Source organism: Strongylocentrotus purpuratus, unplaced genomic scaffold (genome assembly GCF_000002235.5).
Source record: "Strongylocentrotus purpuratus isolate Spur 01 unplaced genomic scaffold, Spur_5.0 spur5_scaffold_3, whole genome shotgun sequence".
NCBI classification, from domain to species: Eukaryota; Metazoa; Echinodermata; class Echinoidea; order Camarodonta; family Strongylocentrotidae; genus Strongylocentrotus; species Strongylocentrotus purpuratus.
In genome coordinates this window covers 6,931,196-6,949,290 of record NW_022145609.1, presented here as the reverse complement: position 1 = coordinate 6,949,290, position 18,095 = coordinate 6,931,196, and the positions used below count along the sequence as shown (strand labels likewise).

Below are 18,095 nucleotides of genomic sequence, written 5' to 3'. Positions count from 1 at the left end.
TTTTGCACCACTTGTGGTTTTGTCGTATTTCCCTCCTAGTTCAGACAAAATGCAAAATTTGAGTCCGGTCTATACCTTAGTTAGTCGTCCTAGACAGTATAAAATCTTTTTTAAAGCATATAACGACGTGTTCATTAGTCAAATGCGATTCAAACTACGTCATTGAACAACCAGCAGCGTGCTCCGATAGATTGTGTTTGATCCCCACTTTGCAGCTAGAAGATTTGCCTCATCCAAAGGGGAAAATACCACTACGCTGCCGGATATCAAGGCGGAACGTTGCAGAAACTGGATAACATGATGTTATCATAATTAGGATTGTTCACGGAACGCACTTATTGATTCCATTGGTTACTTATTTGCCTTCTACTCCTTTTTATACTTTGTATATAGTGTTGTCTTTATAGCGGTGGTATATTTTAATATGTAATATAGGTCCACACAATAATTGGTGGGTATATGTGGGCCGGTGTATGTGGGATCTGTGTGCGAGAGCGTGTGTGGGTTGGTGTATATGTGAGTGGATGTGTGGGTGTGTATTGTGTGTGTCTGTGTGTGTGCGTGTCTATGGGTGTGTGTACATACACTATATCTTGTTTTAGATCTTAAGAGCGATTGAGAAGAGGAGTAAAATGGTGTTTAGTGTATTTGATTCTTTTCACTTCCTTTGTTCGAACAAAGCATGAATTGATTATAATATACGTTGTTGTTTCTTCTTCTTTTTCAAAAGTCTATGTTGCTGGTTAATGTTTCTGTGAGGTATGTAGACCATTGTCTCTTCAAAATATTGTTTTGGCTTTGATCTTTCTTCAATTGAGATCATTCGCAAAGTAATAAGTCATTAACTTGGACTCACGATCAGACGTTCAGAATTTTGTTTTCAATTTGTTATCATGGCTTCATTATGACATGGCCTTATTTGTTACTATAAGAGAGTAAATATACTAACTAGGACAGGTAGAATTTGACAAGTGAAGGTGATGCTACAGCTAGTACAGCTACAGTATATATTCCTTAACAGGGTCGAACGGTGTCACAGGCGAGCAGCTCCGGCCGCTTCAGATCTCCGGCTGCGCATAGAGTTGTGCATAATAGATGAAGTGCCATTCCCCAGTTTAATTTCAGACCTTTTTTAATTCTTTCTTTTGTTATATTTTTAAAAAAGGCAAGAGGATACAGTAAAAGACAAAGTGAATATTCATTTGATGCTTACAGCCATCAGCTGTAAACTCCTGTATTTACTCCGGAGATCTGAAGCGGCCAGAGATTCTCGCCTGTCAACGGCATTGATTAATCAAACTGGAAACTAGAAAGTAAGAAGGTCTCTACAATGTATTGATATAAAGAATGAAATCTATCATGCTTATATCATTGGATCATATAGTCTTTACTTGCTAATAGAATATAGGCACATACGTTTGTTGCGTTTCTTTGGCGTGGCCTGAAATTACTGAAATTAAACTATCAAGAAATGTATCGTTCCTCACCCTCTACTTCAGATTTTGTGGCCATGGATATTGGTTTCCATGCAATTAAACTGGAACCCAGTTTGAGCGCAGGCGCGGCCAAAGAGATGAGAGAAAAGTTACAACAATTTTCAGAATACCAACTATATCTTATCTTCAAAGATACAACAATATTAGAGATAACACAGGGTTCATAATACCGCCCCGCTTTCCAAAAGAACTTGTCTTCAGCGCTGATAATCTCCTCTCTCCGGATATAAAAAGTAATGATTTAATAAGTAATGTTTTTACATGATTTTTTGCAATGATCATGATATGTTACAAGTTTTACGGGACTTACCTTGATTTTTCTGACTTTTTTAAAGGAGTATGACCTTAGATCACAGGTTTTGCCTGTAGTTCCGCTATCGGTTGTCTTATAGTTGTCCAATTGTTTAATCCCGGCAGACGCCCAGTGCTTAGAGTGCAAATTATGTTCTGGGCACTAGCTCTTGGACACGAAGGTCTTAATATTTTTTCCCTAATTTGTTCCTAAAATATGGGGAGCTGCTCCCCCATCTCCCCCTCTCCCAATCATTTGCCATTCCTAGCTCGCTCGCTAACACCCCCCCCCCCTCTCTCTCTCTCTCTCTCTCCCACCTTCTCTGTACCACATTTCTCTCTCTATTTCTATCCCTATCTCTCTTTATCTCTCTTCCAATCTCCCTCTCCCTCTTTGTACCACATTCCTCTCCATTTCTCTCTCTCTATCTCCCTCTCTCTGTACCACAGTTTTCTCTTTGTGTTTGTACCAGTTCTCTTTTCTCTTTGCTCGTCCTCTCTCTCCCTGTCTGAACCACCTTTCTCTCTGCATAATACTCTCTTCCTCTCACTTTCTCTCCCTCTGTACCAGTTCTCTCTCTCTCTCTCTCTTTATATACTCTCTTCCTCTCTCCCTCTCTCTCTCTCTCTCTCTCTCACACACACACATTCTCTCTTTCTCCCTCTTCCTGTCTGTACCACAGTTCTCTCTCTTTCCATACTCTCTCTCTCTCTCATTCTCTCTCTCTCTCTCAGCTTATACTTTCTCATTATCTTTCTTTACTGTGTCTGCACAATATGAGTCACATGACATGAAGTAGCATGAAAGGGCAGCATATATTCATCATTTCTAAGGGCTTCTTTCAAATTGGCATTTATTTTTTCATTTAACAATTTAACATTTGGAAAGGAATACAAAACAATACAACAAAAGGAGATTAAGTGTTGATAACTTTAAGAAGCATTTCAGAAACTGTTTTGCCCAGCATAAAAATCAAATGCTGACTTAACCATTGCATGTATATTCATGTAAACAACAGACATAATTTTATATACCACATGTCAAAACTCTAGGCCTGATTGGTCAGAATTGCAGGCATGACAAATCACTACTAACTGCTGTGCAGTATAGCATAAAATATTGACTAGGCATACATAGTTCTAATGGCATGTACAATGCAAAGATGCAATGATGCTCCTGAAGATAACAATGGATGCATGCAGAATAATACCCTGTTTAGATCTATGAAAAACGTGAGGAGGTTGCCTTGTGTCATCCTTTGTCTACTGTAGAGGACAAAGCATGAACACGAGGTAAACGCGAGGTAAAATTCAAGCTAGACGGTCTAGCTCGACACGACACAACCTCCAAACAGACGATTGCTTCTCAAACTCTAAATGTAATTCTGTCAGTACATTGTAACTCAACCATATACAAAATATTTTTTGAATACAAACATAGAAAAGAGACTGACATGGCAAAATTTCCATTTTATCAAAAGAGCTTTTTGTGAAATATATTCCCTTCATAAATTATGTAAATTGTATTATAAAAACCAGTGAACCTAACTGGAAATAGTTATAAACTCTACTCAGCCTGTGAGTATACAGAATTTAAAAATAATCTACATGACTTGTATTGAGAAGGTAAGATAATAACTACTACATAAATAATCGTAGTGAGATTGTCACAGTGATGGATATAAAGTACAGGTACATGTACTTCCTAGAAGAGATTATTGGTTTGGTTTTGCTTGACTGATGGTATATGTTACCCGATTGTGAAGTAGGCTATAGTAAATGCATGCTTGTGTCTAAGGAACAAGGAGACTAACATCTTCAAGTGCTCTCTGAGGGACTTGGTGATGAGAATTAATGCCTTAACACAAGGCACCTACACATCCAATTGGTTTCAAATCCTGGACCTCCCAGTTACAGCAGTCATATGCACTACAAAAGCACTGTAGTGTTAATGTTTTTATTATCAAACATAAACATCAAGTGTGTAATTCAATCATTTTATTTCATGCATGCAAAAGTTCTCATTTTACAAAACTGTTACTGCTCTGACTTACAATGACGAGATGTGCAGTCTCCTGAGAGCAGTGAAACTTGATGTGGTCATCCACAAAGACCGTTTCACTATTGGTTTGGTTTGGTTCGACTGATGGTTTATTTTACCTGATTGCTAAGAAGGCATGTGTATCCTTGTAACTAAGGAACCAGGAGACCAACATCTTCAAGTGCTATCCAAGGGACTTGGTGTCAAACCCAGGACCTCTCATTTATGAGACGCTGCTCTATCACTCAGCCATTGTGCTGCCAACCCTTTGCATGCAGTCTTAAGTCAATATTCTGTGAACTGAAGGACTACAATACAATGTAGTTTTTCCAAGAAAATAGATCGACCTATGTGAAAATTTGCATTGGAATACTGAAGGTCACTTTTGTAAGGTACTCTACATAAATAATAGTGGTTCATCGAAACCGGGTAAGACAATGAAACTTATTTCCACAAACATCATCATAAATCTAGAGTTTGAGCATTAAGCACCATCTCATTCTTTGGTCACAAACTGTACCCCAGTTAATTTTATTAATTTCTTCAATGTTGTGAGTTGTACGAGTATGTACTGCAGATAAAGGTACAGTATGTATGTGGTTTTCCTCAATGTCTCCTATATCATGAATCACACTTAACCATGTGCCATAGATTGAGGGTCCAGGGTGTGAGAAATTCCTCAATGTTAATTGCAGTGTGAGCCTGAGTTACATGCGTCATCAACTGAGTCCACTGTCACTGATCAAGGTTTCCTCAATGTCTCCTATCGATGTGAAACTCAATTGCATTAATGCTATCGATATCGACTCCAGTTAGTAGACTCCATCTATAACGGCCATGATGTTAACCCCAACTGTACGTGTTTCATGAATTCAGAGTTCAATATGAGGATATCCAGGATAAGAACTCTGATGTCAACCTCAATTATCAAGCAACATTATTTCTGAGTCCAGAAACCTTGTTGTGGATTTCCTTGAATTCTCCTACGATGCGAGTCTGGTCTCCAATGACTGCTTCCAGGCCTGTCATCATTATTGTACCTATTTCCGGACCGTCCATATTGTCGGCCACCACCAGCCTCACCAGCTTCATCATCATAACAGTCATCATCATCATCATCATCATTACCACCGTGCCTGTTATTGCCCCTAGCGCTGTGTACGAATCCCTGATCATCATTATCGTAGGTATCTCTGGACTGCATGACGAGGATGTCGATGATGGCCCTCATGACTCTGCCTTCATGGCTTGCCGGACTCCAGTTGGTGGGTCCTGGGTTGGTGATCTTCTGTTCCATGACTCTGTCTAGCTCCTCACGTAACTTCTACAAAACACAGAAAAGACAAGGAACAGACAGAGGATACTCAAGGATTTTAATCATTCATTGTTTAACATGTTGTTTGATGGTTTGTTTGTAGGTTGCTATTTTGGTAGTAATTTATTTTTAAAAAGCTTTGCCATCCTCGACTACATTTGAATATTGAAAAATAGAATCCATAGATTTCTCACTTTTATATCTTAAGCGAATAGACATGCTATGGCAGTGATATGGGCTACAAAAGCGCTGTATTATTATTAATAATATTATCATCATTATCATTAAGTGTGTAATTCAATCATTTATTTCATGCATGCACAAATTTCTTATGTTTAATATAGAACTGTTGCTGCTGTGACTTACAATGACGAGATGTGCCGTCTCCTGAGAGCAGTGAAACTTGATGTGGTCATCCACAAAGACCGTTTCATGGCCCTGGTCATCGTCCCAGGAGATCTTACCGCCGCAGAAGATCAAGGGATAAGGCTCAACCATGGTAGTGTCATGGAGAAAGACCTGTCCAGTAAATTGGCAACACGAAAGGATTTTCAGAATCAAGAGGAACACATCTATACTATACAGACCAACTCGAGGAATAGAAACTCCTACTCTTTTAAAATTTCAAGAAAGAACAGCGTGAATATTCTGTTCTGCCAAAATCATGCCAATCACTAAAGATCTATCATGTGGTTTCAAATATATTCAACAAAATTAATTTCAATGTGATTTCTATGCATCAATGCTGTGTGTACAAAAAGTATGTTAAGGGTAATATGTAGTGCTGGTCATGGTCTTGAATTCTGTCAAAATGTATTCATCTCTGCTCCTCTGGACCAAATTCAATATCAAGTAGTTTTGAAAGTTCATTAAGGTTGAATAATTAAAAACTAGATCTGGGAGGTGTTTCACAAAAACTAAGATCAACTTTAAGTAAGACTTAACTATGGCAGGCCATTCATGCCACTGGTTGATATCTCCATTGGTCTCTTGATTATGATCTTTAGATGATATATATTTTCCTTCAATAATGAACAATAAAAAAATTAAAAAATGTAGATTTGTGACCATAATTTTACATCCCTTGAAAAACCGATGTCTGGAGTAAATGATGAGAGAAAATAGTGGCATGAAAGGCCTGTTTAACTCCAACTGAAAGTCGATCTTAGTCTTTTTGAAACACTTCCCAGGTTTTGACCCCTTTGACTTTACCAATACTGTCCATCGCATTGAACTCAAATTGGATGTCATTACAATGCTCCCCTATGTTCACATCTGTCAAATGTGATTATCAAATGATCAACTAATCATTACAGTGATCCCTCCCAGCATCTCCTTGAAGCTACACCTTACCTACAAGATAGAGTGGGCAAACTTACACTTGTTGACTTGAGTTTGAGATGGTAGAGCAACCATTTACTGCTGAAGGTTGTTTCATTTGCATTGACAGACTTAGGGTGGATTTGAACTCGACCATCCTCTGGGGTGCTTAGCCTTGGAGGTCTGAAAAGGAGATAAATAATAATAATAAATAATAACATCATTGCATATATAGCGATTAATACATCAGCAATGTCTGAGTTTCTAAGCCCTCTACAGTTATTACCCCGGTCATCGGATTATGGCTTGCCCGCGCACAATGTATATGCACTTTCTTCACTCCCTGGGGAGCATTCCATCAAGAGCTACTAGGCTCAAATTGCTAAGCATACTTGTTAGCAGTGTGAAAAAGTCTCTCGTTACTATATTCAATCTTCCCAAAAATTATAGACGACCCCAACACCCCAACTGTTTGTCATTCAAGAAATGCATTTGTTTATTTTGCTATTTTTTCCCCTTTTTTAAGGAATTTAACTGTATCTTCTCTGAAGAAAAAGAAAAAAGTTATTGATCAACTTTACAAAAATTGTAGCTGAAGGAAAGCAGGTTTATGGGAAGCAAGAGGATAAAAGTCATGACAACCTCAAGGAATATCTTAGATGATACATTGTACTCTTATACATGTAAAGTAATATGATATCTGTGACTTTAGAGTTACTTGTACTGCATTATGAACAGAAGTTGTACTATTCTTCTAAAACCCTTTTCCTACCTAAACTAGGTTGGCCCCTGTATCAAAGCCTATGGAAATAAGAGAATTCAGTAGTCAATGGGTTAAACGTTAATGTTTATTTAAAAATTCTTTGTTTCCTTACATTATAGAAGACAGAACAGGGACATAGGAAAATACAGAACAGTAAAACAAAATCATGCACGAAGGACCATTAGAGTTGTCTTTCACTTTAGATGGAATTTTTTGAAATTAAATGACATGAGGGATGGTACATTAAGTTAGACTCACCTATTCTGTCCCGTCTTTCGATTGAAAGGCACCTTATCTACGTGGGCAACCTTTGGGTAGAGACCAGCACACAGTACTGCCTTCACAAGCTGCTCATTCTCTAAAAAAATAATTCGCAACAATTTAGAGTGATTATAATATGCTTAAGCCTCATTCAGATATGACGCGCCAAAACTGTGTGTTTTTTTCTGACGACGTTCAGTGGAATTGGAGTCATATTTCTGTATCTTGTACCACAGAGATAAGTAAATACACATAGCACCTTTGTTGTGCAGTTGCCATTCTTTTACATGTTTTTTTTTTAAATTGGGATTTTGTTAAGGTGGGTCATCATGTTATATCTGAAGGAGCCCTCATAAATGGGCAACCTGTGGATGACCTACAACTCACAGTCCTATCAAAAGGACTAAGCAATTTAAGGTTCACACCTTATTAAAGCTCATAAGGGCATCAGTTTGGTTTTAAGTCAGAGACTTCATGGTTACAAGATCACTGCTCTACAACTGATCTATAGAGTACCAAAGCTGTGACATCATAACAATCTTTAGAATTTCTCAATTTTTTCTTCATTTTCCAAAAGAGCATAAAAAATTATGTCTGAGTGTCGAAAACCAATTGAACATGTTAAGTATTGGCTGAGATGTGACCATCTGAATAAATATATGTCTTATGGGAACTCAGTGTTATAGTGCTCAGGTTCCTAATGTTATGAACCAGAGCACTATAACACTGAGTTCCCATAGGACATTTATTTATTTAGATGGTCATATCTCGGCCAATACTTAATACATTCAATTGGTTTTCGACATTCAGACATTATTTTGTATGCTCTTTCGGAATATGAAGAAAAAATTGAGAAATTCTACAAATAGATTTTTGATGACGTCACACTTCACCACTCTATTGAGATTTGAAAGAAGAAAAAACTTGTACTAATAATGATAAATCTGATTTATTTAGCTGTTAAAACAGAATACCATCTCTAAGCGCTATACATATATCACAGGGCAATAGTGCATCAGTTTGTTACCATCTCTAAGCGTTTTCCAGATATCGAAGGGGAAACCATAGACTTAATAAGGAATAGATTGAGGAAACAAAAATAGGTTTACTAAGTGAGACTGAAAATATATCACAGAGATGTTTTGAAGAAAGAAGAGAAGAGAGAAAGACACAAATAGCTATAAACAAATTTTAGATCTACAATATATGAAGAGTAACAGAGGAGAAAAAGAAAGAAAGAAAGAGAAGATTTTGTTATTAATAGGGAAAAAGGAAGCTTTAAACACTAAATCAATGTAATAACAATAACACATAGATTAATAATAAAATATTCACTACTTCCAAGAGTTGTCACCTACCTGAATTTCTATTTGCATCAATGTGTTTGGGTGATCTGTTGGAGACAAACCTCAAGCGATGCAGGACGTCACAGAATTGACCCTTCATCTTGCTCAGCATCTGTAGGAGAGACAGAAATTAAATTCAAATTTTAGTTTTAACCCTTAGCAACTAAACCGCCCAAGACCACCCCTCCTTTTACTCACTGAACCGCCCAAAACCGCCCTTCCATTTTCAACACGCTATAGTATCCGTTCTAGGGTCTACCGTGATAATGTTATACGTGCGTAATCCTTACAATGTCTACAGTAAGATTTTGCATTGAAAAATAGCGCATGTTTCATATTGTTCAGAACAATGTAAAAATGAGAGCAATATTGCAACATCTTCCAGTGAGTAATATGCCATTTTTACAAAATCTCTAGTTGCTAATGGGTGAAAGCCATACTGTTTTAAAAACACTATTGCCACATCCTCTATTCATTCATAATTCAGAATTAGGGCTGTTTTGCATGAAATGAAATGTCATTGCCAGAACTCAAAACTAGTTACAAATCTGAATTTCAAATCAATCACACAATTACATGTAGTTGAAGAGGAAGGGAGGCTTACACTGAGGATGTTTGAAGACATGAAGTTTTGCCAGCAGTAGGATCCCTCTCCTCTGTGTTCCTTAGCATCCTCCCAGCCACTCATAGCATTAGCTAACATCAGGTGATCACTGCGAGTGTTGTTGGACAGCACCCTACGCCTCTCATCAGCGAGTCTCTCCTTACCCTAGGTTATAGCAGAAAACAATTCAAATAGTGAAAGGTTGTAGGACATGAAAACTACAGCTTTGGAACCAAGAATTGCAATTGGCCGATCATTAGTCATTATTCCTAAACCTAGGATCTTTATAACTATGTACAATGTGTGGAAGGAATATAATGATGTCCAAATTGCTACTTATGGCGTACGCCTGCCCAGAAAGATGATGGGTGAAAGTTCATTAGCCAGATGCAGTTTAAGAGGTGGTTTTACATGTTGGTTCCTTTTAACAAAGCTACTTTATAAGAAGTCCAACTATCATAATATGATAACAAGTGGTCTACAGTGTAAATGAAATCTTCAGTATGGTTATCATAGCATTTGACACAATTAAATTGTATTATCTAGAATATCACAGAAATCCAAGATGGAATCATTGTTTTCTTCATAATTTAAACAAACAAAGCCCTTACAATTTGTACATTCACTTTGTGGGGTAGATTATGAGATATGTGTCTTATATTGAGGACATTCCATTCCATATGTATTCAAAGACTCTCATTGTTGTTGTTAAGTGCCATCGACTCCTCCTGGACTCCTGGGGGGCATTTCACAAAACTTGTCATCAGTGACAAATGACAGTTCTTGTTATGTAAAATCCTTGCTTCTGATTGGTTATAAGCAGATTTGTCACTGATTTTTGACATTTGTCATGGAAAAAAGGCTTTGTGAAACGGGTCCCTGGGGACACCATGGGCAAACCCTCTCCAGGCTACTCTGTCCAGTGCTAGTACATGGACATGTGGGCATATATCTCTTTATAATGACTGGTCAGTTTCTCTGGTCACACCTTCTATCCATCTAATCCTTTGCCTTCCTCTTCTCTTTTTACCCTACACTTGGTCTTTGCCAAGCTTGAATTCCTGCACCATACCCTTTGATCTTACGATGTGTCTAAAGAAGCCTGGGGAGTTTTTTTACAAAGATCCTAAGTCAAACTTAACTCTGAGTTGGACTTAAAAATTATGGAGAGCCATTTGTAGCCTTAAAATAAAATGTATTCAAAAGTGAAAATTTAAGTATTTTAGTCTTTTTAAGAATTCCACATCAAGAACATGAAATCACCTTGATAATAGAAAATATGAATGATTTGAATCAACATTTTATTCCTTTTAAAATAACTTTTACAAAATATTTTTATAGATGCTAACGGCTTTCCATAAATGTTAAGTCCAACTTAGAGATAAGTTCAACTTCGGATCTTTGTGAAACAACCCCCTGGTGTCTCATTTCACAACCATGGCCTCCATAGAACAGTTTGGTTGTAGTGATCATGAGAAGTGAATGTACTACTACAGTCAAACCTGCATTAGTGACCACCTGTACAGAAAGACCACCTGTCTACGAAGACCACTTTTTTGTTTCCCTTGAAAATGGTTTCTCATTGAAACATTTACTATAGAAACCTGTACATAAAGACCACCTGCCTATAAAGACCACTTTTCTTGTCTCCCTTGGAAGGTCTTTATAGACAGGTTTCACTGTATTACATTCCTGGTAGGAATTAATTGAAACGCAGACGCGTAACAGCTGCACTGCTAAAGCCAGGGTAACTATGCTGCATTATTTGTAGAGAGCTTAGAGACTTGATAAAGTAAGTGTTAGGCGCTAAATAAGCACTATAGTTATTCCAAAAAAAAGGACATTACTTACGAGAGGGATGTAGAATGGATCCTTCCAGCTGAGGGAAGCTGCTATCGTGAGTATAGGATCCAGACAGCAGAACATGGCACCAAACAGCATCATCTTACCAATACGAGGCTCCACCGGAAGACGAGATAGATGGTATCCCAAAGCTGTCAGGTCCTCGTTATCATCAAAGGCTCTCTAAAAACACAAATACATACAGTACATTAAACATGGTGTACCACATATGCAAGATTCAAGATACTCACAAAAGTTCTCAACAAACCCAATGAGACTATGAAAGTAATCAGTCAAGTCTCTCTTCCACTCCTATCCCAGTTATAAATAAACACGGATTTAAGAAAGACAATAAAATTATAGAAGACTACCAGTGTACAGAAGAAAAAGAAATGCAGACTGGAGATTTCATTCCTCACCAAAGCTCTCTGGAAACAATGATAAAGACACATATGAATAGAGCAATAGAAAGTAAGAGAGACATAGTGTATAAACGGAGAAAGTCAAAGGGAGAGTGATTGAAAAACACCCTAGATTTAGATTAAAAGTGGAATAGGTACAAAATACAAGAGAATAGTATAAGTAAGAGGCTTGTATTTTAATCTATGTCGTCTCTTCTATATTACGGGGCTGTCAAGATGTCCCAAGCATTCTCATTACTCTTCACACTGTAAACTTTGGAATGTCTCAAGATTTAGGGAATACACTGTATGTCCCACTCTAAATGTATGTATGATCTTTCCAATGGAGAGTTGCCCTGGCTTGACTTGTACTGTCATAACTATTACTCAAAAACATTTTTAGTTCTTCTACCAACCTGCCAAAATTCCACTACAAATACATTCAAACCTGCTTTAGTGACCACCTGTCTACAAATACCACATTTTTTGTTACCCTTGAAAATAGTTTCTCATTGAAACATGTACTTCAAATGAACATTTCATTCAAATGAACATTTATTTTCTTCCAAACAATACAATTTATAAGTAGGAACATAAATATAATTAAAGAACTTGTATTACAAGGAAGAAGGCGCGAAACCCGAAAAGCATAGCTTGTAGTGGGTACGCCCGAATACATAAATACAATTATACATTATAAATGGGAGAAAGGAAGAAAGGAAGAAAGGGATAGGCAAAGAGGAGAGGAGGATAGAGAGCTTGGAGAAAGAGAAAAGAAGAGAGGAAAAGAAGAGAACTGCAACAAAGGAACCTGTCTACAAAGACCACTTTTGTGTTTTCCTTGGGCGGTTGCTATAGGCAGGTTTGACTGTATTAGGAGTCTCCTCAGACATCATACAATATAATGTGTAGTTTTAATGCATACTTTAGGACAGATATATTCAGAAAATTAGAGAAATGAAGAGTTTATAACATAATGTTGAATGCAGATAACTAGGAATCATTCCTCCATTACACAAATGGTTGGCAGGTATGCCTTTGTTATTTCCCCCATTGTAGGAAAGAGCACAAGTCGTAACTACAAGAAGCAACAGAGAGAGATACCATTTGTTTGAGACTGCTGATGGCTAGCTGAATTGCCCTTATGTCAGGGGTTTCCATAGCTTTGCTGATGAAGGGATGCACACTGCCTAGCTTCAAGGTCTGAATATGAGAAGAAACAAACAATTTTATTATAACGTAGTATTAAGTATTATGTACTCTATTTTAAAGCAGGACTGCACTACTTGTAGCTAATTGCGCCCTCTATATAGCCAACAATGCCTAAGCGGTACCTGTTGGTCCCCCATGATCCCCTTTTTCTTTGTTAATCAAGAACTGATTTAATGAAATAACTACCTGCAAGTGACCACGCAGGAAAGTTTAATCCCTTCTGGCCAAACTAATACAGATATGCTTGAAGTTTTTTAAATGAGCGGAAATTTAAAAAAGATGATAGAAATTCTTTGTTAATACTGTGTTAAAGTACATGTATTTGACTTAACGTCCTTCTGGCTCCAAACAGGCAGGATAATATTTTAAAAGCCCATCAGGGTACCTTTATGTTGAGACAGAGTTCTTCAAGGGGAGTTCTCTTGATTTCTGGAAGTTGGTATTCCACCATTTCAGAAGCCTTTAGCTGGCTGTACACATGGAAGCATTCTCCATCCTGCACCCTGCATGGGAAAATAAATGAACACACTCAATAGAATGATGCTCAGACAAAATATAATACAATAATATTAATATTCTAGGTTAATATAGAGCTTTATACGACTACAATGACCCTGGGCACTTTACAGGTCATCGGATAATCCTATAAAATGTATGCACATTCTCCAATCCCTCGGGAGAATTCCAGCCAGGCACCATTTAACAGCCACTCACATTTCTGAGCAATCTACACTGACTTTTACATCATACCAGGTTTTCATTTAACACATGGGTAGAGAGAAGCAATGTTGATAAAATGCCTTGCTTAAGGAAATAAATACAATGCTCCATATCAAACCTTGATATCTCCAGCAAATGTTTAAACCACTTGACTTTGACACCTCTTCATACATGTATGTAAATACCAAATATATAAGTAACATCACCAATGTGTTTTTTGCCATTCCATTTCATTTACATGTATATACATTTATGTAAGAACAGTTACATCATCAGCATTATCATGATGATGAACATCCATCATTATATTTTCAATTATTCATACACCCATCATGCCTGTATTCATTGTAACTTTAACATTACCATTACTGTCTACTATCCAGGTAAACAAATACTATTGTTACCACCAGCTCAATAATGATTTCGACCAACTTTACCATTGGTGCTAACAACATTGTCATTACCATCAGCATCACAACCTCCAGCATCATAAATAATCCCCTTCAGATTATTTTGTGTACACTCTACGTCATCATCATCAAGCACATTAATTTCGAGTTATCAATTACATCATAATTATCATCACCACCACCATAATCATTATCATCAGCATGTTGAAAAAAACATTTGGAAATTTTAATAGGGACAAAGAAAATAGAATCTACAAAAGAGCTTCAATAAATAATTATCAAAATCATCATCATCACCATTAATACATCCTTGTCATTTTCTTTCAAACACCATCTCCCAGTTCTTTACCTCCCAGCTCGCCCCCTCCTCTGATGAGCCGACGCCTTGCTGACCCATTCAGCCTTCATCGTCCGAATGTTGTTGGCCACATCAAAGTTGGTTTCTTTGACTCGTCCCAGGTTGACCACATAGACCACATCATCTATGGTGATGCTAGTCTCTGCAATGTTGGTTGCTATGATGATCTTCCGTACTCCGGGAGGTGGATGTTCAAATACCTAATGATAAATCATGCGTACGATGAGAAAACATCAAACTCTAATTACTGATAATTCAGGCATTGGAAAGAGTAGAAATGTAAATCAAAATGGTAACTGCAAAAAAAACACACTCGGGAAGGAAGACAAGGATAAGACGAAAATGCCTTGTAATCGGGAAGTAAACCAAGAATCATGAGATGAGATTGCCTTGCAATTTTTCAATGGAGCTTTATCAAAGAGTAATGATAATGATAATAATAATTATAAGAATTGAATTTACAGAACACCTTTTCAAAAGGATAAAAGGTGCTGTTCCTCGGTCTACGTACTAATTAACCCTTTGTATACAGGAACCAAGTGGTCCCTGTATGAGGCCTATGGAACTTAGAGAATTCAGAATCAACAGGTTAGAAAAGAATTGTAGAGGTATATTTTCAATTATCTTTTGAGAGGTCAAGTGAACTACTATCTCTTAGAAATACAGGGATTTTTTTTATCTACGATGTAAGGCAACAGGTTGAAAGTATTTATAGTCATTATGTTTTCGGGTTTTGAGAAAAAGAGAGGAAGGAGTTGATGGTGATTGAAGTGATTATGATGCTCTCCGTTGCTAAAGAGTGGTGAGATGAGTAGAGGAAGAGTGGTAGACAAAGCTAGCACTTACGTGTCTCTGGTTGATGGTAGGCATCATAGAGTGTAGAGGAATGATGATGAACCTTTCTTCTGAGAAGAGCGTCTGGGAGGTGAGTTTGTCATGTAGCTTACTGATCTGATCCCACCCCTGTAGAAAGACAAGGATGGCACCCTCCTGGTGGGGAGAAAAGATTGCTCACTAATTGGAATCCTCTAGGGATAGTGAATGAGTTTTAGTAATAATAATTATATTTGCTTAATTGGCGCCTAACACTTACTTTATCAGAAGTCTCTAAGCACTCTACAATAATGCAGCATAATTACCCTCACTGGCTTTAGCAGTGAAGCTGTCACGCACGCTCTGGTTTAAGGAATAAATTCCTACCAGGTACCCATTTACTTCACATGGGTGGAGTGTGGCAAATGATGTAGATCAATGTCTTGCCAAAGGACATTGGTGCTGCAGCGGGACTCGAACCCGTGGACCTTGTGATCGACAGTCCGGCAACGTATCCACTCGACCATGACACCTCTACACGAGTAGAGGTAAAATGATATAAAACTGACCAAGGAAGTCACTGTGTGGTCAAGCTCAATCGAGATACACCATTGTATAGTTGATGACTCAGTAAATGGTAAGTGGATCCTAATCATAGTTCATAAGTAGTATTTCTACACTTTCATTCACAACTGTTGAAATGAAGCCCTATTACTCTTTGCTAAGGATGTCTAACTCCAAACTCCTCTTTCTCCAAAATTGCATGAAATAGTTACTTCTCCATGTCAATTTTATGATTAAGATCTATGAAGTAAACTGATTGAAGGGAGTGGTTGGAATAATGTTCCAATGCTTACTACATTGAGAGTGGATAAGGAATACACCTGTTAACTAATATGTATGCACACTTTTTAAACGAAAGTTTCTCTTGACACCTAAGACAGTTGGCAGAGACTTGCCCTACATAGCAACAACTTATGTACATGTATGCAAAGTGGATTCCAACCATTGAGATGCCATGATTTATAAAAGGTTTATAAAATGACAAGGGGTTTAAGGATTGAAACATGCATAAATTGATATGTATTTTGTTTTAAACAGGATTATTACATGAATATGATTTTTAAACTCAATTTTTCTCCATTTTCCAAATATCCTGGTATATAAACATCTTATGTAGTTTTCTACTTTGCATTTCTTAGAGGGTGAAAGTAATGACAGACTGTCAGTGAGCAACCTTACCGGTTTTTGCAGTGAGATGTAGCGCAGTAGTTCAGCTGTGAGATCTAGATCTAAGACATTGTGATCCATGGATGACAGGGTATCCACCACTTGCTCTGAATACCTACCAGAGAGAAAGAGATGGAGAGGGAGAGAGAGAGAGAGAGAGGGGGAGTGGGAGGGAGAGGGATAGAGAGAGAGAGAGAGAGAGAGAGGGGGAGAGAGAGAGAGAAAGATAAATAGATAGAGAGAGAGAGGGAGGGAGAGGGAGGGAAAGAGAGAGAGAGAAAAAGAGAGAGATAGAGAGAGAAAGAGAGAGAAAGACACACACAAACACACACACCCACATACACAGACAGGGACAGAGATAGAGAGGAACAAAAATAACAGAGAGACAAGGAAGAAAAGAAGAGAAGGGAAAGGAAATGTCAATGTATATTCAATATCTATTCAATATCTATTTGACATGCTGTCTATTCAATCAAATTTCCTGCAATTTTGCAAAGTATGGCATGATAAATATTTGATCGCGATACATAAAGAGATACCCCTAACATCTACATTCAATTCTCGGTAATTTCTGTCTTACAAATATGACATATCTTGTATGAACTTAAAAACTTAAAGATATCAAAGTCACAAAAACTATACAAACCTAATGTTATCTTCATGTACTGTTGTCAGCAAATGCAGATAGCTTGTTAATGTAAATCGGGACAAACAGGAAGCAGAAACATTCTAGAGTTGAAGGATAGACAACAAAATTCTACTTACGTCTCCCTCATCGCTTCAAGGTATTCATTAAACTTCTTGCGGTCCTGCTGTTCCTTCTCCATCTCTTCCTCCCTATTTCTCTTTCTCCCTATTTCTCTTTCCTGCGTTGTGTCGTTTAACTGTTTTGTTGAAGCCTAAAACACCTGCCGCAATTTTCATAGCATCGTATTTTTACTACGAAAATTATAAAGTTGTATTTTTGCTTAAACTATCAAATGAAAATAATTGAGGGTACCCATCTCAAAAACAAAGCCTAGGCTCCTCTTCCCGCCAATAGTATCGTTATCATGAGATGTCTAGCTATTCAGCTTTTTGTAAAAACGGTTTAGGAAGATCAAAGACATTTCCGTAGCATATCAAGTTGTGACTGTCATGTCGTTGGTATCAAAGAACGGGCCCCAGAAAGATGAGTATTAAAAAGGCCCTCTCTGTTGGGTTTTTGGACAAACTTTGCTAAGCCATGGTAGATTAAATGGTATGACTGAATGGAGATCTACAAATGACGTGTGATGGCGCGGTGTTTACAATTTGCAGTACAACATCAATTACACTTCTGTAAATGCAAATCAACCTGACATTTACTTTTCAACAACACTATCATCCACCATTAAATTTATTATGATTTTGATGATTCCAGAACCTTGCAGTTCACACCAATATTTACATGCTACATGATTTCCATTCCACACCTTTTCTTTCACAATGCAATCGCATGACCAGAACTTAACTTTATCTTTAATGCATTCTTTTGTTGTATTACATGTAATTGTTACCGCAAAGTAATCTGGCTGGTATTCGGCGGACTGTTAGCACAGTCTGCCAAATTCCACACTGCCTTAATAATCAGACGGATTAATTTTAGGTGAGGAACGTTCAAAGTGCTAATTGACGAGCTCACACCAAACAA

At 37.5% G+C, this 18,095-nt stretch overlaps 1 protein-coding gene across 1 annotated transcript; it reads right to left on the bottom strand.

Moving 5' to 3' along the window:
* Positions 1–4,728: 4,728 nt before the first annotated feature.
* Positions 4,729–17,851, bottom strand: LOC587426 (ATP-dependent DNA/RNA helicase DHX36). The gene is made up of 13 exons (XM_030996408.1): positions 17,189–17,851; positions 16,436–16,538; positions 15,227–15,370; positions 14,372–14,580; positions 13,278–13,395; positions 12,785–12,883; positions 11,289–11,462; positions 9,438–9,602; positions 8,846–8,945; positions 7,485–7,584; positions 6,523–6,646; positions 5,510–5,662; positions 4,729–5,152 (listed from the first exon to the last, which is right to left on the bottom strand). The coding sequence occupies exons 1-13, from the start codon at positions 17,248–17,250 to the stop codon at positions 4,766–4,768; spliced, it is 1,938 nt and encodes a 645-aa protein (XP_030852268.1). The 5' UTR covers positions 17,251–17,851; the 3' UTR covers positions 4,729–4,765.
* Between the last annotated feature and the right edge of the window lie 244 nt (positions 17,852–18,095).

Excerpts from the sequence above, each read along its gene's own strand:
- LOC587426 (XM_030996408.1), bottom strand. The coding sequence starts at position 17,250 with ATGGAGAAGGAACAGCAGGACCGCAAGAAGTTTAATGAATACCTTGAA. Across the intron at positions 7,585-8,845 it reads TGATGCAAATAGAAATTCAG|AGAATGAGCAGCTTGTGAAG; the intron begins GTAGGTGACAAC and ends TTATTTTTTTAG. Across the intron at positions 5,153-5,509 it reads AGACGGCACATCTCGTCATT|AAGTTACGTGAGGAGCTAGA; the intron begins GTAAGTCACAGC and ends TGTGTTTTGTAG.